Raw genomic sequence first — 22208 nt, forward strand, 5'->3', positions numbered from 1 at the left:
GAGTCTAGAGTCTAGACTACTTCAGTGTATGTGTAGTAGGGCATACTAATCAAATGTTCAGATAGATAAGCCAACCCAGAAACTGAATTTGACTTTTTCTACGAGATTGACTAAGGGTAGTTTGGGAAATCAGTCACGTTCCCTATGAAATTCCCGCAATTTTCTGTAACAACAACAACAAGTACAACCTGTAATCTATTATCTCCTAAAAAAAAAACAAACCTGTTATCTATTATTTCCTCAAAACCATTACTAATATTTTCCTTAAAAATAAAAAACCAAAAGAGAATGACCACAAGTATGTAATGTTCGATTAAATAATTACATTAATGATTTTTTTTTTTTCCAAAAAAAAAATGTAGTTAGTATAATTTTGTTTTGTTGTGATTTCTTTTTCTTTAAAAGGGGTTGTATTATAATTATATGTACGTGGGTTTTATCCATGTGTATTGATTTGAACTAAAGACAAGGCGCCCTTTAAAGCTATCCTTTCTGTCATTTTTGCTTTTTTTAAGAATGGTGTCGTTTTTGAAGAGAGAAATATAGAATAGTGAGTATAATAGAAGGAGATAAAAATAGCTAGAGATATATAGAGGGCGAGAGGGATGGAGGGAGAGAGGTAGAGAGGCAGAGAGAGAGAGTTGGAGACAGAAAGAGAGAGGAACAGAGTGAGCAATCATTCATGGCCATATAGGAGTTTGAGGCCTTGGATTGGTTTGTCTGACTTTGTTTCATCTTCAGGGTGCTGTTGGATTTGCTGGGTATGTCACTCTATGATGCCTAGGAAGTTTCATTTCTTGTTGTTTTCATTTTTTGTGGTGGTCATTGTGGTTAAATTTTTTACTTTGCCAAATTGGGTTTTTGAGAAATGTTGCAAAAATTATGCTTTCAGTGTTTCAAAATGTTTTTGAGTGTTTCTTCATTTTTGTATGTAACTTTGGCTTTGTGTTGCTTCTTCTGTTCTACCTATTGAGCAGTTAATTCTTTTGTAATATAGGTTTGTCTCATATAATGGTTTTGAAGCATTTATCACAGCGTTTAAGATGTGCATATTTTTTAAGTTCTTTTTCCTGAAAATGAGAAGATAAAGAATTTTGGTTTTTTTCTTCTTCTCTTTTTGGTCAATTTCTCTCTCTCTCCATGGATTTGTTTGATAAATGTTGTGAAACAATGATTTAGTGTTCAAAGCGTGCGTTCAAGATTTTGGTTTTCCTTTAGCTTGTTAAAATTTTGGCTTTTATACCATGTTAATTATTTTTTTATTAACTTGGTTTTTTTTCTTTCGAAACAAGAGGAGATGATATAAAAAATAAATAAATTAAAATTGTCCTTTATTTATTTATGTTTTCTGGGGAGGAGTTTCTAGAAAATGTTTTAAGTACGTGGTTTCTTTGTCTGAAAGGAAAAGAACATGGAATTCTGTTTTTGAGGGTGAATTTGTGGTAAACTTATTCTCTTTTCTGTTTCACATGAAAGAAAAATGTTCTTTTTTGTTCATTTTCTCACCAAATATAATTATAAGCACTATTTTCTGGTTTAACTCCCAATCTGTTTTCAGAAAGGTAGAAATTTGTTGAACTTAATAATGGGTTTCAACTTTGTTAACAGAAAGTAAAATGTTTTTTCTTCTGGTTTGGTTGTTTATGCTTTTTGTGGCTTCATTCCTTTTTATTTATTTATATTTTAATGCTAAGTAGAGAAACAAATTCTTGTTTTCATTTCTTATTATGCTTCTGCTCTAGAACTGTTGATGGTGTAAAAAATGAAGTGAATGTGGAGGATAGTAATATCAGAACCAACAAGATTACCTACTGATAATCTTTTTTGGTCTAATTCATTAATTTTTGGTTGTTTTTACCAGAAATGAGCGTTGAAATGTCAGACTTAGATGTAATGGTAAATAATGTAGTTTAGGGGTTAACTTGGTCTGCATTTGTTTCTGTTGTAGGTCGAGAAAAGAGTTGAGTTGAGTTGATGAAATCTTAAATTATATAAGTAAATAAATAAAAACACATTCTACCAGTACCAGATATGTTGTGATTACTCTGATATGCCAATTTCCATTGTAATCTAATCTATAAGCTTATTATGTAGGGGTGCGGATTGAGATGGATTTTTCTGAGTCTACAAAAGTTGTGTACAACAGGATTCAGAAAGTAGAGCCTGAAAATGTGTCAAAGATTATTGGGTATCTTCTTTTACAAGACCATGGTGAACGTGAAATGATCCGGTTGGCCTTCAGTCCTGATAATTTGATCTACTCTTTGATCAACAAAGCCAAAACCGAGCTTGGCTTATCAAAACTGGTGGTTTCTACTTCTCCCATCTCCATCTCGCCCTCTCATGTGAACCAAGCACCTGTTTCAGACCTGTCTTTACCTTTCAAAACTTACTCGGCATCTCTGTCACACCCAGCAACCTACTGGGATCCCCAAGTGGTCGCTGATCAGCAACCAGTGGATTTATTCTCGGATTCAGTTGCTGAAGATTATCGCCTTCAAAAGCAAATGCAGTTCTTGAACATGGAAGATCAGACAGGGTCTGCTCGTTCGGTTGGTTCGGATTTTTCAAGCAACTATTATTACCCGGAACCTGCATTGGGTGTGAGAACCAGCCGAAGGTCTCCGAGCTTGCCTGAATTTCCTGTTAAAGTATGCCATTACTTCAACAAGGGGTTTTGTAAACATGGAAACAACTGTCGCTACTTCCATGGCAACCCCATGCCAGAAAGCTTTTCTCAGATTTTCAGTCCAAGCTCTAATAACGAGCTCCCTAATGATGATCATATGTTCTCTCCTGGCTCTCTCGAAAAGCTTGAAACGGAGTTGACAGAGCTTCTTAAATCGAGAAGAGGCGTGCCAGTTTCAATTGCATCACTGCCAATGATGTATTATGAGAAGTATGGGAGGATCCTTCAGGCTGAAGGGTATCTTACAGAGAGCCAAAGGCACGGTAAGGCTGGGTATAGTCTGACAAAGCTTCTTGCTCGATTGAAGAACAGCATTCGTCTCATTGACAGGTTATTTTTCTTACACATACTAAATTGCACCATGAAATTTCATGTGCATAAATTTTGAATTGTTATTGTTTGATTTGTAGGCCTCATGGGCAGCACTCGGTAATATTGGCGGAAGATGTTCCAAAATACTTGGAGTACACTGGTGAGAGAAGTGATCCTGGTGGAATTGTTGCTGGTTCTCGACAGATTTATCTTACCTTCCCAGCTGAGAGCACTTTCACAGAGCAAGATGTTTCTAACTACTTCAAGTAAGAGACTCTGAAATTATATTTATTTATTGCTTTTCTTTTTTGGTTTCTGAGCTAATAAAAAAATTTCCATGTTTTGCAGCAAATTTGGGCCTGTTCAAGATGTTAGGATTCCTTGCCAACAGAAGAGGATGTTTGGTTTTGTCACTTTTGTTTATGCGGAGACTGTCAAGCAAATTTTAGCCAAGGGGAATCCTCATTTTGTATGTGGGGCTCGTGTTCTGGTGAAACCTTACAGAGAAAAGTCAAGGCTTGTTGACAGGTAAAAGTAAAACTTACCCTCCCCCCTCTAATTGTGAGAAGATTCTGGCACTATTTGTTTTTTAATTGCCTCTTTTTATGTTTTTATATTATCATCTCCTTTGGTTAGGTTTTTTTTTTGTTTTTTTGTTTTTTGGTGCATGCTTGTGGTTTGTATTATTACTGCTGACAAACATTTACGCTTTACTAAGCCTTATGTCCTCTTATAATTATGGTGATGTTGTGTTCAGTCTTCATACTTTATTACATGCAAACATTTCTCTTGGCTGGTGGCACAACCGGTACCACTAACATCCTCTGTAACATGTCCCAATTTTTAATATTTCTCGGCTACTTTTCTGGGTTTCTGAATTCGCTGATTTTTTAAATTAGCTTTTCATCAATTTTTATCTCTCCATATCCTCACAGCATCTTTATAGCTGGTGGTATTGCAATTGATGTTGAAGTAGGGCCTTTTATTTTTTTAATTCCGCACTTACAGCATGGGCCTAAATCAGAGGAAAAAAGTCCTTGGAAGTTTTATAATTCAGACCAAAGGAAAAGTAAAAGCATTCTTTTATATAAATAGAAATGTTGGGCACTCCTTGTAATAATTAATAGCCTAATTCCATGTTGATACCCATGTATTCCTTACAGTCATCAACTAAGGTCCTAGCTTCACATTTGAGAAGTTCACATTTCAGTTTTCCAGCTGTTTTGTGTCACTTTCTTGACAAAACTGGGTGCTTCCTTTATGCATTTATCTATTTTTTTACTTTTTTCTTTTAATTGAATAGTGCTAATTTAGTTTGAATTTTATTCGTGTCACTTTCTCAAAACTCTTATGACAAATTATGGTTTTTTCACAATTCTAGGGAGATTTATCTATAGAAAATATACCCATTCCCTGGCTTCCTGCCTTTGCCTGGTAAATCCCCTTGAGAAAATTGTTGCTGACATTGAATTGGAAATTTGTAATTCATTGAATGTGTTGTAATGCTACTTTTAGGGTTCTATAATGTTTTGAAGGTATTTGGATTTAAATTGTATTTCTGGTGCACCTTCTATGTCGCCTCCTATTTTGTTTCCTAACTGGTGTCAATGTATTGACTTTTTTTTTTGGTGTTTGTCATATGCAGGAAGCACACAGATAAAATGCAGCATCCTTTGTATTACAGTCCACATTTCATAGATGGAGATTCTGAGCTTAACTCAAGTGAGTGAAACATATATTTTCAATATTTATGAGTCATGGCATCTTCCTTATGTCTGAATAATTTATTTGTGTAAATTTTATTTCTTTCTCTTAGTTGCACGAGTTTGTGATAACTCAAGACTTCTAAGAAAGCAGCTCATGGAGGAACATGAGAAAGCACTTAAATTTGAGAGAAGGCATTCCTCAGAGTTGCAACTAACCCCTAAACACTTTTCCCACCGCCCTTTTTTTGGCTACTCAATGAATGAGTTGAAGCTCTCAGAAGGTTTAAGCTATTTGCATATTTAATCAATGTAGCAATTTCCATTTGGCTTTTTTGTTCATGACTAAAACTCTCTCTTACGTGACACTGTGGCCCGTGCAGAACAGGCAGAGTTCCCATCTGCCGAACGTTTTAATTATTTGCTGGATGTTTTGAACAATGGCTCCACCAGTGAGGACAAAGTCAGGCACAAAAACACCAACTACAATGACCAGGATAGGTATGAAGACGTGCCGTGCTTTTGTCGATATTTAGATCAACAACATTGTTACAAATGCACAAATTTCAAAACTTTTTTCATAACACTTGAGATGACAGATTGTGACTAGTGCAACATCACTTTTATTATACACTAATCACAACCAGCCATCTTAACAGTAATGAAAAAATATTATGAAATTTGTTGTATATCTTAGATTTATTGTATTTTGATAGGGCGTTCTAAAGTGTTTATTTGTTTATTGCTCACATACTTGTACCTGAAAGATTATATTAACCAATTGCAGCATTCAAGGACTAAACCTTCCAGAGAGCCCTTTTGCATCTGCTATAGGGAGTGGCATTTCAACAGTTATATAGAGATTGTGACACAGAAATTATAGAAGTAGAGGAATGAAATCTAAGACTAATTCAAGGGTTCGATACAACAGGACTTACTTTTTCTTCCTTTTTGGGTTTCTCCTCAACATGGTGGGTCTTTAAGCTCCATAAGGGCATACCAATCGAAGGTGAGAGAAACTCTAGAAGTTCTTCTCCATGTTACTTTTGGTGGAGATTGCAAAGAAGAATGATACAGAAAAGCAAATATGTAACAGGTCTCTAAACTTTCTTTTCTTTTCTTTTCTTTTTTTCCCTTTAAAAAAAAAAAAAAAAAAAATGTAATCACGAAGGCATGGAAGAGAGCTTATGGGCCTTTAGAAGAGAATGTAATATAGTCTGCTTTAGCTGAAGATGAAAGGAATTAGAAAAAAGGAAAAAGGAAAAAAAAAATGCAGGGTTCAGAGAAAGAAGAAAAGTGTAGAGATCTCTGCAACACTGAGACACAAATGCTAATAAATTTAATTATACATACAGTCTCAGCTTATAAATTAGTATATTTCTTGGTGCACTATGCTTATTGTTTTGATAATGTGCTTTAATTTTTTTAGCAATAATTTAACATTAAAATAAATAATTTAATGTTGATTAAAGTTATAGACATGATATTTCTGGTGTGTGTTTTGAGAGTTGTGACTAAGATTGATACTCTTTTTGCATGTCCAAAGTGGGAAGCAGTTTTTGCCATTCAATTCAAAGTCAGACAACGAACAAACTATATATGGTCATTTCAATAATACAAAGGCTGCATAGCCATAGCTGATTTTCATTCAAGATGTTCATCAATAAAGCCAGTACCATTATCATCCCAATCTTAAAAAAAAAAAAAAAAAATGCTATAGTGTACGGTTACGAACAGATTTGGCAGCGTTGCGTTGCATTGCGTGGGTCCAGCTAGCTGCAACCTAACTATTTTATTTATTTTTGGTACCATAGCATAGAGCCTTGAATGGAATGGCGGAAGCTCCCCCCAAACGACATACTAACTAATAATTAATAATTACTATGTCTATGTCTATGTGTCTTCTTTTTCTTTTTTATTATGCCTTTTTTTCAGCAAAAGAAAAAGAACTATCCCCTACTTCTTGTTACATAATGATCAAGTCCATTGACAGAGACAATAACATCTTTTTACTTTTTTTTTTTTTTTTTTTTAATATTTGAGTGAGAGTTCAGGAAAGTGGCCTTGGTGTGTGATGAATATGATGATAGTTGTGGACCTCGTTTGGATTTTGTCTTAGATTTGTGGACCCTTTTTATTTATTTATTTACTTATTTTATGCCCTTTTACACTACTGTTCTTTTATTAGGTAGTGAACGAGAACGACCCTCAATAAAATCACGAAAAGTATATACGATCAGTTTTACACAAAAAGTTTGTGTAGTTATCCATAATAAAAATCCCTTAAAATTGAGAGTACTCCTGGGGAGGGAGCTTTTTAAGCCATCAGCCATTAAAAGTTTGTTAATGATACACACTGTCTATCAAAACATATCCAAATTATTTGAGCAAATTAAATGCCTGCCTCATCACTTGAAATAAATATATATAGAAGACAAAAAGGAGGGTAAATAATTTTAGGTCGATAGTCGTGGATTAGTGCCAACAATACAAGGGGGCAAACAATTAAAGACATCAATCAAAGATGTTAATTAATATTATATATATTATTAAAAAAAAATAACATAACATGATGACTAGGACCATTAAACTTGTTAAAAAACAAAGCAGACACAGCACTTCATCGCGCTGCACTACCTATCTATCTATTCTATTTATCTTGGCTCCTCTATATCTATCTTATTAAACACTTCTACTTCTGCACAAGCTTCTCATTTGGGAAACAATAAAGCAGAATTTTTTGTACATTTCACGTGGTCCCAAGTTTTTAATATGATATCATACTTTTCCCACTATATTGCAAAACTAGAAACTAACTGCAGAAGGGAATGATAGCGAAGTACACAATAATGACATAGATACGAGATGATGCATTGTGGTGCATGTATCATCACCGGCATTAAATTAGTAATAATTAATCTATAATTGATACAACCTACTATCTATTTTGATGATGTACCACCTTGGCTATGGCTTGGTCGTCATAGTTCTTGTTTCACTTTATATGATACTTGACATGAGTTAAGTAATTTGAACAATGGTGCTTTAACGAATGTGTGTTGTGTCTAAAGGTATGCAGTCAATCTGCCAACTCGCCAAAACTGACCCGATCCAACCCAATCCACTCGATTGGGTCATTTTTTAGGACTTGGTGGGTTGGGTTGGGTTACAAAAAAAATTTTGATAGCGGGTCGGGTTAGTTCGGGTTATAAAATTCCAAACCTACCAAACTCAGCTCGGCCCATCTATATATTTAAAATATATTATATATTTAATAATTTTTTTTTTTAAAAATAACCAACTCTTCCTATCCTATATAAAAACTAATTAGTTTACACAAATCCTAGAACCTAACATTTTCTCTTAATGTGCCGCCTCCCACTCCCTTCTCCCACCCTACTGTCCTCCTCAAGACCCTAGTGGCACATGTAGTATTGCCCTTATCGTCATCAGTTCTCCTACTTGATCCAATGAGTAGGATATAGAAACAACCATGTAGGAAAATCATTCTTGTTACCCCCTTCCTACCCTTTGATTATTATTATTAATTAATTAACACCACTTATCCCAAAAAAGAAGAAGCAAATATTACTCCATATTGAATTTACTTACCTCTTTCTAAAAAAAAAAACAAAAACAGATCTTACTTTCCTGCTTTATTGGATAAGCGGATCAGAATCATACTGCCCTAATCCACACTGGAAGTTACCATTCATAATCAAGATGACAACTTTCTCTTAGGAATCCATGCAATTGGTACAGTTATGTGCCTAAAATGTATTATCTTTAATCTGGGTAATATAACCATGGGATGACGCAGTCAAAAAAAAGAAGAAAACAACATTTTAGTATGGACATGTTTAGAAAAAAGAAGAAAAAAATACAAAAAGGAAATGGTAGTATAAACTATGAAGTCAAGAAGACATGATTTATATATATATATATATATATATATATATATATATATATATATAAGCAAAATAAAAGTACATAAATTTAAGAAAGCGTAAAAGTCTTGGCTACTTGCTTATTTTGTTTTTTGTTTTTGTTTTTTTTGAGTTAGAGAATGTATTTCTTTTTTGATACGATACCATAATAATCTTATATATAGTAAAAGTTATAAATGAGTTTCACATAAACTTAATTTTAACAAAATTGAAATTGTTTCCTCTAAAAAAAAAAAAAAAAAAAAAAAAAAAAAAAAAAAAAAAAAAACAATAAAATTGAAATTGAGGCTAACTTAAAAGCTTCTTAGATGTGTTTTGAAGCCAAAATTAGAATCTTCTTGCTGTAGCTATAAGTATTGAGAGTTGTTTATGTAAATTTGTTAATATGCATGTGTTATTTTTATTGCTATCTATAAACAACAGGTTGCTTTGTATGCTTATAATTTGTCTTATAGATGTTAAATTAGGTAAAAAAAGAAAATGGCTTATTTAGATGTTAATTTGCACCTAAATTAATACATATATGTCATTGCAAGGATAATTGGATAATGAGGCGCCTTTTAATTTGGAATTTGCAAACAATCACTATAATAAGCCTCTTCCGTTATAAACTTAACGTCAATATGAATACAACAGGTTAAGGCGTTAAGAAGGCATTAAGTAGATAATTTATCACCATAAGTAGAGAATCTAGAAAATTTATGAAAATATTTTCAGGATGCTGGATTTAGGTTGTCAAGGCGAGAATTTATCACCAAAGAAAATAATATGTGGATCTGCATAAATCCAGAAAAAGTTCAAGACATGGGATTCATTTATGTTCCCATCCCAAGAGCTGGTTTTGTGTAACAATTTATGGCAATTTGCTGTCACAGACACACACAAGCGAATGAATTAGCGTCTATTCTAACTCTAATAAATCAGCTTAGCTGGTTTTCACTCTCTTCCAAGGACAACAATTCTGCAGATATAGCATAAATTTATTATTATATTCCCAATCCAAGTACAAGATAACAAATAACAACAGTGTAGCAGAATAAAAGTTCATTGATCTTTACATTACCAAACATTCACAATCAGGGAAGAGTCAGCATGACTGTGTTCTGTTCTCCATTATATCAACATAGATGCATAAATTTATAAGTGCAGCAACTTAAATCATGATACCATCTAAAGGTAGTTTGAATCCTTAGAAAAGCAAGCTAGCCCAAGCAGCAATAAATGCAAATCCACCAAATGGAGCTAGGATAGAAAACTTTCTGTCCTCAAGAAATGCCACAGCATAACACCTGCAAAATTGCGAAGTGTTTTTCACCAATCAACATCCACCATTAAATCATATGGATTCAGTACGAACATTTCATTTGAAGATTGTTTCCAGAAAACAGACATTTGAACAAGCAATTCTAAAACAACAGTAGAACCCCTTCATTTGGGAATCAGATTCAGAATTTAAATTGTAATTTATTAATCGTTTCAACAAACACAGCACCAATTAGCATACCACAATTACCAAAGAAAATTAATTAGCTCCTACATTTTCCCCTTGGGTGCTAGGAAGGATTCAAACTCAATATCTCTTTACTGCTGGAGTTGAGGTGTAGGGGCAAGATTATTATATGATAAATAAATGCAACATTGGCAGATAGCCAAACCTTTTTATTCAATTTGTGATCATAGGAATACAAAACTTTTTATGATTGATAAGTTACACATGCAGGTGGGTCTTGAACCCATGACCTCACCCTCTGCCTGGCACTTATAATAGGAGGCGCAACTTGAGCTAGAGCTCATCGGCCATAGGAATACAAAACTAGGTTGAATACCTGGCCATCATATCATCTACTTCCAAAATTGGGTTAAGAGAAGAAAAATGGTTGATAAATTGGAGGTTGGTCCTCATCTTGCCCATGTACTGCACATGGATAGTAAGAACTTTATAACATATATATATATATATATACATATATATAATATAATATAATTAAAAAAAGAGGGTATCCTAGCAAGAGGTTTTGAACCTAGAATCTCATGGATGTCATGAGACCTTAAGAACCACTAAACCAACCCCTTGAGGTTAATAAATAAAGTATGACATTAATTCAATATCTTACACTTAATTTAACAACAGCTGTAAGATAAAACAGCAGGATTTTCCCATATCAAGGATCAGATAAAATTGAAGCATTCCATTTACATTTGGATGAAAAAAAAAAAAAAAATCATTCTCTGAGAATTCTCACATATGGATCTCATTATTACTGTTAAATTAAATGATGCGAAATTATTTTTAAAAAAGAGGATAAATGATGTGAAGTTACACTAAGGAATTGGATTTGATGTTTCTCAATGTTAGAAGTATGTGGTTAAATAATTATATTTACTATATCACGATAACTTAAACTTTTGGGACAATTGGTAATTTAACATAGTATCAGAGCAAAAGGTTCTAAGTTTGATCCCTGTCTCCTCCACTCTACCTCCCATTTAAAAATTCTACGTGTTGGGCCTCACCTGTTAAAAGGTATTTTGAGCCCACACATGAGGGGAGTGTTAGAAGTATGTGGTTAAATGATTATCCCAATAACTTTAAGCTTTTGAGACAATTGATATAACACTCAAGATGAACTTAGACATCATATGATTCGTATCTGTTTGTGACAGAACTGATAAGTCTTGTGCCAATAAGTTTTGGCTAAAATGGCAGTTCCTCCTTCCACAAGAATGGGTAGAGGGTAAGGTTTATGGTTGAAACCCATTGGTTTCATGTGTAACATAGTAATCCAGAAAACACAAATGCGAGGACTTGTACTGAACCTCATTTATTTCAACAAAAGACAATATTAGTAGTGTGACCATATGTCAAACTCAAGGCATTGCCCCAGTAGCCCTCGCACTGTGCAAATCTCCCAGGCAAGCAAAGGCTTTATGGGTTTCAGAAACAACCTCATTATGCATGCACTACTTTCTACAATCACGTAATAAGCCTTTTCAATAATTTGTAGCTCATTTACCTCAAAAAGACCATGGGTATTATTTATACTAGATAACTAGTTTTGTGACTACACTGGCAAGCTTAACAGGGGAAAAAAAAAAAAAAAGTACTTCAGAATTTAAAACACAATATATATATATATATATATATATATATATATATATATATATATATATATATATATAATCATAAGGGAAGTATCCTTAAACAAAAGACAGACTTTGTGAATGAAAAACAATCCATTTCATCATATTTAAAATTTAAAAAATCAATGGGTAGAAATTGGCACTTACGTCCCAGAGAATGCAAGAATTCCAGTAGTCAAAAGGCCCCCAAACTGAAACAGCCGAGAAGAGAAAAAAATATATATATAAGTAAAAGCACACAAACACACATACATATTATTTATACAAAACAGATATAAAATGTTGAGCAAAATAAAATTGGACCTCAAAAAATACAATAGTGGCAGTCATCCCAGTAAAAATAAAATAAAATAAAAATGGGGAAATTAACTGGAAAAGGGAAACTTACAATGTTGGGGTGTTTGGTAATAGGGGCAGTAACCAAAGCAGCAGTGTGGACCAAATGGTAAAGAGAAGCTGTTTGCCAAACCTTCCCAACATTCAAAGTTCAAACACAAAGAAGCTCAAAAATATCAAGAGCAAGAATAGGGGAAACAAAAGATTGAAAATCAAATTTACAATGAAATAGGACAAAATCCAAATGGGAAGACCTCTTTGTAAGTTGGGTTTTCGGGTTTGAAGCCATGGGCACCATATGTCCCTAACCCAAGAGCTGCAACTCCTGAAAAAAATCAAACAACTGGGTTTTCTCAGAAAACAAATAATAAAAGTAGAAAGAGACAGATCCCAGCGCCAGAGGGTAATGGTGAATTACCCGAGAGGGCAGCAACTTTGTGCCAGAGTTGAGGATTCATTTTATCTTATTTGATTGTTGCTCTTCACTCGCTTTGCTTTCACTCTGATTCAAAAGCTCTCTCAACCCAATCGCCTAAAAAGACCAAAACCACGGCGTTTAATCATTTCTGAGCATTCGTTAAACCACTAGGCTATTTGCCAAGAGATTTATATTAATGTTATTTGTGTTATGGAAATATATGTGAGTTTTTCAGTTTGGTCTCAAAAAAAATAAATAAAAAGTGTTGTGAAAATATATGTATGTTTAACAATTTAGGAATGAAAAACAAATTTTTGGTAAAGTTTAAGGATATGTATAAAATATTTTCAATAGGTTGAGGATGAAAAATGAACTTTTTAATTGTTTAGGGACAAAAAAAGAAGTTCTTAAAGTTTAGGAATAAAAACAAACTTTTAATAAAGTTTAAGAACCAAAGAGTATTTTACCCATTCTTTTTTAATCAAAATATTTGAGAACTTTTATTGAGATAGATGCATCAGTGTTGAGTAATTAGGGATGGCAAAGAGGAGGGATGGGCCGAAGATGTGGTCATCACCCTCGCCCCGCATGGCAAGGTAGACTTCTTTTCCCCATCTTTGCTCCCTTAGGCTTCGCAAGGCCTGTTCCACCTTGCAAAATTTTACTTTGTATTAATATGTCACAATCTTGCTGCATTACTATTACAATTTTTTAAACCAGTTTCATTAATATAAATATACTTAAAATTAAAATTAAATTTATTACATCATGTCAAACTAATTTTTAGTAAAGACTGAATAATATTATCCAAAAAGTTTAACAAGTTAATTAATATCACAACAAAACAAAAGGTCTTAATATTAATGCATTTAAATACTTAGTAATACAAACTAAGTTTTTTATACTAATAGAACGAGGCGGGGCGGGGCTAAAAATCCTAAACCCATTCTTGCCTAGGGTCAGCTGAACTATAGATGCAATCTCCTAAGGGCCCCAAATAAAATAAAAAAATAAAAAAAAAGGCCCCCACTTGTATTAAATATATATATATATATATAAAATAAATTTTAATTAAGGAAAAAAATTTAAATCCTTTTATTGGCCAATAGAATGCATTCAAAATGTTTCATTGTATGCTAAAATAAAGAAGATTAAAAACGAAAAGAAGGCCCCAATTGTAAGAGAAAAAAGCAAAATATATATATATATATCTTTAAATTAAGGAAAAAAAAAATTTAAGTCCTTTTATTGATCAGTAGAATGCATTAAAAATGCACACTTATATCCTAAAATACAGAAGATTAAAAAGGGAAAAAATAGTCAAATTCGGCTCATTCTTGAAATATGCTAAAATTAAAATTAATACCAGACAAATTCATTAATAATACAACATAAATATCTTGAAATAAGAGATTATAAATTTCTAAAACAAAAGAAAAAATCTCTCAATCTCTCTATCTTTATGTCTCTCCATCTATCTTCTCACTTTTCTTTTCTTCATCTTGGGACTTTTTTTTATAAGCTTTCTTTCTTCATCGTGAAACCAACCTGCAATAGTTTCATTGCAATGGTGTACCGTGGGCGATGTGTGTGTGAGCCAGCCCTGGAAGTACCGTTTCTCTCTCTCTCTCTTTCTCTCTCTCTCTATAAAATTTTCATAAAGATTGAAACCATTGAAGAGTACTGAACTACTGATTTGTGATGACTATTAGCTTTTATTCAATATTTCAAATATATATATATTTATATATATATATATATATATGTGTGTGTGTGTGTGTGTGTGTGTAATCTGCATTACACGACTGACAGGACAGATTACTACACTACACATTGCATATAGCAAATATCATTGTAGCACACCACAACCACATCCCACACGACCCACACACATCACAAAAGACACTAACCACCCATTGATCAGATGAGTTTTAGCATTTAAAGCTTCAAGATTTTTTGGATTTTAAGTTTTATTAACAAAACATTCTTAAACCCACCCACTGGATAATAAACACTTGTACGCACATAGTCTCTTTTTATCACACCAATTGATAATTTGATGTATATCATATCAACCCATTTGTATTATAATGATACCAATTTTTTGAACCAATTAATAAATTAATTTTTATTTGTGCAGGACTGTAGGTTTAAACTTTAAAGAATAAAGTGGCCACAACGTTAGAAAAGTTGCAATAACCAAGTTTTATTATTCTATACCTCAAATTTTATTTTTAGTTAAATTATAATTTTTAATTATAAATTGTGTTTTATTCATTTATAAATATTTTCTCATTATAAATGTTTACTAGAAAATATTTATATGGATATGAAATTCATACTTCAAAAAAAAAAAAAAAAAACAAAAAACAAAAAACAAAAAACAATCTGAATCTCAAAAAGGATCAATAGATTTTAAATAAAAAAATCAATAAATATTATTTAATTAATATAAGGACCATATTTGAGTCCCTAGCCCAAATGATAAATGAACTTAGGCCCAAAAAGCCCAATACAATGAATTTGTAGAGAGCAGGTTGGAAAACTGGGTTTTAATGAATCAGTCAACAAATAAAGTGGATTCAAATGACAAGAAAATGTAGATAGAATAGTTTAATCTAAAGAAAATTGTCCTCGGCACAGTCTGAGGAGATCAATTTTTATATATTGATTCTCAAGTTTGATTACAAGTTCAGTTGTTGATCGCTATAGTGTTTCTCTCTCTATTTCTCGATCCCTTGCTCTTAGGACCTTCTTCCTATTTTATACCATATCTCCCCTCTCATCTCTGCTCTCCACATCAACATTAGATTGCTTGTGTTGATACTTGTCCCATCAGCACCCTCCTGAAGTCTTTGGGGTAGCTATAAGACTGAAAAACACTGTTCAGATATCATTTCCTCATTAATGCAGCTAGAGAGTTAGCTATAGAGCATTTAATGCGGTGGTAGCAGCTTTTCCCAAGATATTTCTCAGCTCCCATTTTGTCTTATACGTTCATAGAGCATATCCTTATCAACAGAACTTCCTGGAACATCACTCCGGATAATAGACCTCACCTTCTAACCCCTTCTTCGTTTAGCTGGGATGATACTCCTCCTTGACCTACCTCTACAGTCATAGCTAGCTCGAGGAGCTCAAAGTCTTACGTCTTCCTTACTATTGATCTATCTTCGGACCACTAACCTCCTCGGACAAGGCCAAGGCCCAACATATATTTTTGGGCCCATTGTCCCTATAATAGCCCTCAAAATTCCGGTTTTCTCCTCCCATCCAAAGATAAAAATGGGGTTTTGATGTTTGAATAATAAATCCCACATGTTCCTTTCATTTCCACACGTGAGAATGTCGCTTCGCGTGTCCATAACTATTCCTGACACTTCGAAGCCCGCAATGTCTTATTAAATGATTCAGGCGGCGCTATGTTCCCCGTATCCTACGACGAGATGGGGATCCTACGGCTGGTGTTTCTCCTTGAATTTTGAGGATAACTCCCACTCAATTTCGCCTCCTATTTAGGTGCCCGAGAGGATCATTTTTCCTCATTTCATAAGTCTTCGAGCTCTCTAGAAATCCCAAACTCTCAAACCTTTAAGGCTTCCCAAGTTTCCAAATCTTCCAAGTCCTTTTCTTAAAAAATCTTTAAATCTTTTAAAGGTTCAGGGATCAACACACGTGCTTATTCTCGTAAGTTTTTACTTCTTTAGGTTCTTTTCTCCTCGGCCAACCTCCTCGGCCTTCTATTCATTGTTTCCTTTCTTTGAAAACTTCTTTTGCATTACTTTAGCTCGCCTAGATGGGTAGATTTAAGCACCTTGTAGACTCTACCGCCGGCATGGAGGACTTCAAGGCTAAGTACCACATTCTGCAGGTAGTAGCCTTGCGATATTGTGCTCCAGACCGGATAGTCACAAATAGAAAAAAAATGAGAGGTTGTCATTCCTATGATCACTTTCATAGAATGAGGAATAACGCTTCCCATGGGTAGGGTGACTCGAGACTACCTAATCAACTACAGGTTTTGTCCCCACTAGTGCGCTCCCAATCTATTTAGAGTTTTAGGTAGCGTAGATGCTCTCAATGAGCAGATGGGCTTAAGACTCATATGGCACGACGTTGTTCACATGTACGAGTGCCATTCTCTTGCCAACTAAGGATATTACCTCAAGTCCCGGTCCAACAGTGTTAGGCTTGTATCGTGTCTTCCCAAGTCCAACAAGGGCATGAACGACGACTACTTAATCGCCTCTGAGGAATGGCACGATAGTCTTCATTGCCAAACTCGGGAAGGAGAGTCAGGTGGGATACCCTAGGTTTAGGTCCCTTGGCACAAGATTTAGTTCTTTTAGTTTTGCCACGCTTTCTTTTAATCTTTTGTTTTCCTTTGGTAATGGGTCTTATTGCTTTGACCATGATTTGTTCCTCGACTGTTTTTGCAAATAAAAGGCTTTTAGCGCCCCACCTCAGTCTGGTCAACGTTGTGCACCTTAACAAAGTCTTAAGGTCTGAGGTGTTCGTGAGTGAGGACAGGCAGCTAAGAGCGGTCCACCTCATTCTGGACTTCGAACCGATCTCGGACACTTTCCAAGAAGTGGGCCACGCAATAAGGGCAAGCGACCCTAGACTTCGTCAGATAGACGTCTCCATGCTCGGTTTTTTGGCCCGAGAAGACCTCCCACAGGTTGAACTGCCTCTTCAACGCTCTCCCAATGAAGTAGCTACGCCAAGGGAGGAAACAACATCCTTACGCTTGTCCTTTAAGGCTGAGATTGACCAATTTCACCTCGAAGAGGACAGGGAGAAACAGGGAGAACTTGTAATCCATCTACCGAATTCTGAGGACGAGCTAGACAGGCACTCAATTGCCCAAACTCCCTAGCTTGTCATTGCGTGTGCTAACAGCGACCTCGAAGAGGAATACGAGATGTCGTTGGACAACAAAAAGAAAGGACTGCGCGACCTCTTGAAGGGTAGGGGGTAGGCCCCAAGGATGCCTCAAGATCCCAACTCCCTCCTGCACTTCCCCCTCCTTCTTCCCCAGTCAGCTTGCTCTCCATCCTAAACTTGAAAAAGAAGAGGAAAGAGAAAGAGCCTACCGAGGAGGGGGAGCTGCTCCTCGAGAAAAACCCCAAGCAGCGAAAGACAACTAAAGAGAGAGGGAGGGCTTTCTTGGTGGAAAGCAGGGAGGCCGAGCACTCAGCTAACGTGTGCTATCCAACTTGGAACCCCAAGTTGGAGTTAGATGGTGCAACATTGCCCTGGAACTCCTCCATCAGGGAGTTCTAGAAAGGCAACTCCTACCATGTGGCCAAGGTTCTGAAGCGTCCCTTCCTTCTTCCCAAGGACATGGACGCTCTAAAACACATGAGACAACCGAAGCTTTTCTTGTCCCTGACGAGGGACTTAGCCATGGTGAGCTCCTCAACACCCTTTATCAATAGTGAATCCATTTCTTTTATTCTTTCTTTTCTTTTTAAACTTATTCCTTTGTTGCCCATATGCAGGCTATCCAGGAGGTTGCCATGGCTGAGGAACGGATTAGGGACGCGTGGAATAAAGCTAAGGTTGAGGCCAATCTCCACACCGAGACCAACAGGGCATTGGGAGCTACTGAACAAAAGAATAGAAAGCTCCAAGCCAATTTAATCGCAGAGGAAAGGGCACGAAGGAACACTGAGGTTGGTCTATAAAATGCCTAGGACCAGGTCGAGGACCAACACAAGAAGCTTTATCTTACCAAGATAAAGCTGGCCACCCAGAGGCAACTAGTCTTGGAGTTAAAGGCAGAGCTGCAAAAGGCCAAAGAAGCAGCTCGGGTGGCCAAGGAAGTTGTTGTGGCTGCAAAGACGGCATCCTACGAACGTAGGGTGCAAGAAATAGAAATACGGCTGCCGAATGAGCTGGCGGAGGTGTATAAGGACTATTGCAAGGAGGTATGGGCAGAAGCACTCAACTGGGCAGGAGTCCTTACTACCTCTGAGTGGAAGAGTGTTAAGAACATCTTCTATCTAGAAGACATCCGAGAGATCCCAGCAATGCTCCCTCCACCCACTGCTCTTACTCTTCCCCCTCCTGAACAACCCTCCACCACCCAGGCCCTTCTTCCCTCTACTGAAGCCTCAAAAAGGGCTGGCAAGACTGACGACCAAGGCTAGGGGACTGAGGTGGCCAAAGGTAAGGAGGTCGTCCAGGAGGGTACTCAGCCTGAGGATTAAGGCAAGGGTAAGGAGGTCAGACCCCCGACCAAGGCCAAGGACAAAGACGATGCTCTCACGATCAAAGATGTGGTCTCCAAGGCCAAAGGAGCTGAGTCCAAACCCAAAATAGATGACCCCAAGTCCAAGACAGCTGACCCCAAGGAGGACCCTCCTTGTGCTAAGGCGTAGATATAGGAGCTCTTTACTTTACTTCTTTGTACTTTTTTTTTTTTTTTTTTTTTTTTTTTTTGTGGCAGTTCACCACTGTTTATAATGTACCTTCCTTTTAATCAATGAAAAGACTTCACTTTTTATTTCATGAATCTTTCTTTTTCCTTGTAACCTTTACTCTCTGATCAATGTAGTTGTTGTTTCGTCCTCTGATGAGACTTATGTCTGATAAGGTTGCTAACAATAGTGAATTGTTACTGCCCAAACTTTAACAAAAGTTAATAGTAATGCATTGCTACTAATTCAGATAAGTTAAAAACGTATAAATGGTAAAGAAAATGATCACATGTTTGCACTGAGCATTGGGCCACCCACAGGGAAAGAAAATCCTCTTAAAGATGAACAAAACACTTCGTAGAAAAGGGTCTGAGGGACCTGACATAGCCCTGGTTTTGTTCAATACTTAGAAAAATAATCAAGGATATTAACTTACCTAAGGTAAGTGATCCAAGGAATCCCACATGACTAAGCCTCTATTTAACACTTAGTAAAATGAGCTGAAGTATTAATTTACCCAAAGTATGTGGTCCGAGAGACCAAACATGACTAAGGTTCTGTTTAACACTTAGTGAAATGAACTAAAGTATTAATTTACCCAAAGCATGTGGTCCGAGAGACCAAGCATAATTAAGGTTCTGTTTAACACTTAGTGAAATGAGCTGAAGTATTAATTTACCCAAAGCATATGGTCCGAGAGACCAGGCATGACTAAGGTTCTGTTCAACACTTAGTGAAATGAACTGAAGTATTAATTTACCCAAAGCATGTGATCCGAGAGACCAGGCATAACTAAGGTTCTGTTCAACACTTAGTGAAATGAACTAAAGTATTAATTTACCCAAAGTATGTGGTCCGAGAGACCAGACATGACTAAGGTTTTGTTCAACACTTAGTGAAATGAACTGAAGTATTAATTTACCTAAAGTATGTGGTTTGAGAGACCAAACATGACTAAGGTTATATTTAACACTTAGTAAAATGAACTGAAGTATTAATTTACCCAAAGTATATGGTTTGAGAGACCATGCATGACTAAGGTTCTGTTTAAAACTTAATGAAATAACTTAAAATATCAATTTACCCAAGGTATGTGGTCTGGAGGGCTAGGTATGACCAAGGTTCTGTTTGATATTTGAACAAGTAGTAGAACGTGTAATGCATAATGTAATAAACCAAAATATGGTAAAGAAAGCTTTTATTAATAATAATACATTCTTAGGTTGCTTACATTCCAGAGGCGTGGTACAACGTTTTCATTTAGATCTTCAAGATAATATGCACCTATTCCAACCACTAAAGTGATGCGATATGGCCCTTCTCAGTTAGACCCTAACTTTCCCTAGGCTGGGTTCTTGGCAATACCTAAAACCTTTCTTAATACCAAGTCTCCAGGTGCCAGTGGCCTTAGCTTCACGTTGGCGTCATACCTTTACTTAAGCTTGTGTTGATAATAGGCCAATTGGACCATGACATTTTCTCTTTGTTTTTCAATTAAGTCTAAACTCTTCTCCAATAGCCCATCATTGCTGCTCAAAGTGAAAGAACTCGTTCTTAGTGTGGGGAATCCAGTCTCCAGAGGAATAATAGCCTCGGCTCCATAAGTCATTGAAAATGGTGTCTCCCCTGTTGACCTACACGAGGTGGTCCGATATGTCCAAAGGGCGTGTGACAGCTCTTCCACACATTTTCCCTTCACATCATCCAATCTTTTCTTTTGTCCACTCACAATGACCTTATTGACAGCCTCGGCCTGTCCATTCCCCTATGGATAAGCTGGATTGGAATACCTATTCGTAATTCCCAGGTTGTAGTAGTACCTCCTGAAGGCTTTACTGTCAAATTAAAGTCCATTGTCTGAAATGAGCGTATGAGGGATCCCAAATCGAGTGACAATGTTTTTCCAAACAAATCTCTTAGCATCCACGTCCCTAATATTTGCCAATGGTTCAGCTTCAACCCCGAGGAGCTTTTCTTCGCACCTTGTCGGCCTCGGATTTGTTTTTGGGAAAGATGTCTTCTTTAAGGAACAGCACAATAGAGTCCATTTAGCTAAGACCCACCCTAATTTGATGAATATGAGCTATGTTTCTCCCTACTTTAGTAGGTTTACACAAGTCTTCTAAAAGGATCACCCGAGGTAAACTTTGTACCGAGAAGGTTGCTAGCGTGGCAAGAGAGTCAACATGTGTATTTCTACTTATAGGGATTTGCGATAAATTAAAAGACTCAAATCCTGACTGTAAGTGTCTAACCTGGTTTAAATACTCCTACATTCTGAGATCTTTGGCTTCCAACTCTCCCCCTACCTGGCCAATAACCAATCTTGAATCGGAGAATATCTCCATTGCTTTTCCACCCATTTTCTGAACCATGGTCATTCCTACCAACAGAACTTCATACTCAACTTCATTGTTTATGGTCGAGAAGCCTAATCTCAAGAATTTTTCAATTATGATCCTCTCGGGAGATATCAAAACTAGCCCCACTCTAGATCCTCTGTGATTCGCTACACCATCAACGTATACCTTCCAGGACAAAGTTTCCAATAAGGAGACTGACCCAACCGATTTTCCATCCATGTCCTATTTCTCCATTCTCTCTTCTAATGGGGATTCAGCAAACTCGACCACTAAATTAGCAAGGACTTAACCTTTGACAGAGGTGTGAGGCATGTACTTGATATCAAAAGCCCCTAGGATCGTACCCCGCTTGGCAATCATCCCTGTATAATCAGCACTTCGGAGTAAAGATTTGAACAGAAGTTGGGTTAGGACAATAACCATATGCGATTAGAAGTAGTGGGGGAGCTTACGCATAGCATGCACCACTACTAAAACGGCCTTCTCCAGCGGTAGGTAACATACCTCGGCCTCGTGTAGTGACTTACTCACGTAGTAAACTGGACTCTACACACCACTATCAACCTATACCAGTACCAAGCTCACCGCGTGGGAGGCCATTGCAATGTAAGCAAACAAAACCTCATCCACCTCAGGTCTAGACATAATAGGTGGCCGAGAAAAGTATTCCTTCAACTGCTAGAAAGCCAGGACGCATTCCTCGCTCCATTCAAATCCCTTCCACTTATTCAACAACCGAAAGAAAAGTCTACACCTGTCTACTGACCGAGAAATGAATCGGTATAAGGCAGCAGTCATTCTTGTTAACTTCTGGACTTCTTTGGAATTTCGAGGTGGTTGTAGACTGTTAATTGCCTTAATCTGATCGGGATTT

At 36.2% G+C, this 22208-nt stretch overlaps 2 protein-coding genes across 3 annotated transcripts; one reads left to right on the forward strand and one right to left on the reverse strand.

The window, feature by feature from the left end:
• The first annotated feature begins 509 nt into the window (after positions 1 to 509).
• Positions 510 to 6093, forward strand: LOC126695190 (zinc finger CCCH domain-containing protein 18). Of its 2 annotated transcripts, XM_050391856.1 has the most exons (8): positions 512 to 761; positions 2095 to 3019; positions 3100 to 3267; positions 3350 to 3529; positions 4647 to 4723; positions 4818 to 4988; positions 5088 to 5205; positions 5492 to 6093. In XM_050391856.1, the coding sequence occupies exons 2-8, from the start codon at positions 2109 to 2111 to the stop codon at positions 5562 to 5564; spliced, it is 1698 nt and encodes a 565-aa protein (XP_050247813.1). In that variant the 5' UTR covers positions 512 to 761; positions 2095 to 2108; the 3' UTR covers positions 5565 to 6093. The 2 variants fall into 2 exon arrangements, with proteins under 2 accessions (XP_050247814.1, XP_050247813.1); XM_050391857.1 differs by lacking the exon at positions 4818 to 4988 and having other exon boundaries at positions 510 to 761.
• A 3509-nt stretch (positions 6094 to 9602) lies between these two features.
• LOC126695191 (uncharacterized) lies at positions 9603 to 12750 on the reverse strand. Its single transcript, XM_050391858.1, has 5 exons — positions 12547 to 12750; positions 12383 to 12453; positions 12181 to 12261; positions 11940 to 11983; positions 9603 to 9940 (listed from the first exon to the last, which is right to left on the reverse strand). Exons 1-5 carry the CDS (start codon positions 12584 to 12586, stop codon positions 9841 to 9843), a joined length of 336 nt encoding a protein of 111 aa, XP_050247815.1. The 5' UTR covers positions 12587 to 12750; the 3' UTR covers positions 9603 to 9840.
• Positions 12751 to 22208: the final 9458 nt, after the last annotated feature.

Source organism: Quercus robur, chromosome 8, assembly GCF_932294415.1.
Source record: "Quercus robur chromosome 8, dhQueRobu3.1, whole genome shotgun sequence".
Lineage (NCBI taxonomy): Eukaryota > Viridiplantae > Streptophyta > Magnoliopsida > Fagales > Fagaceae > Quercus > Quercus robur.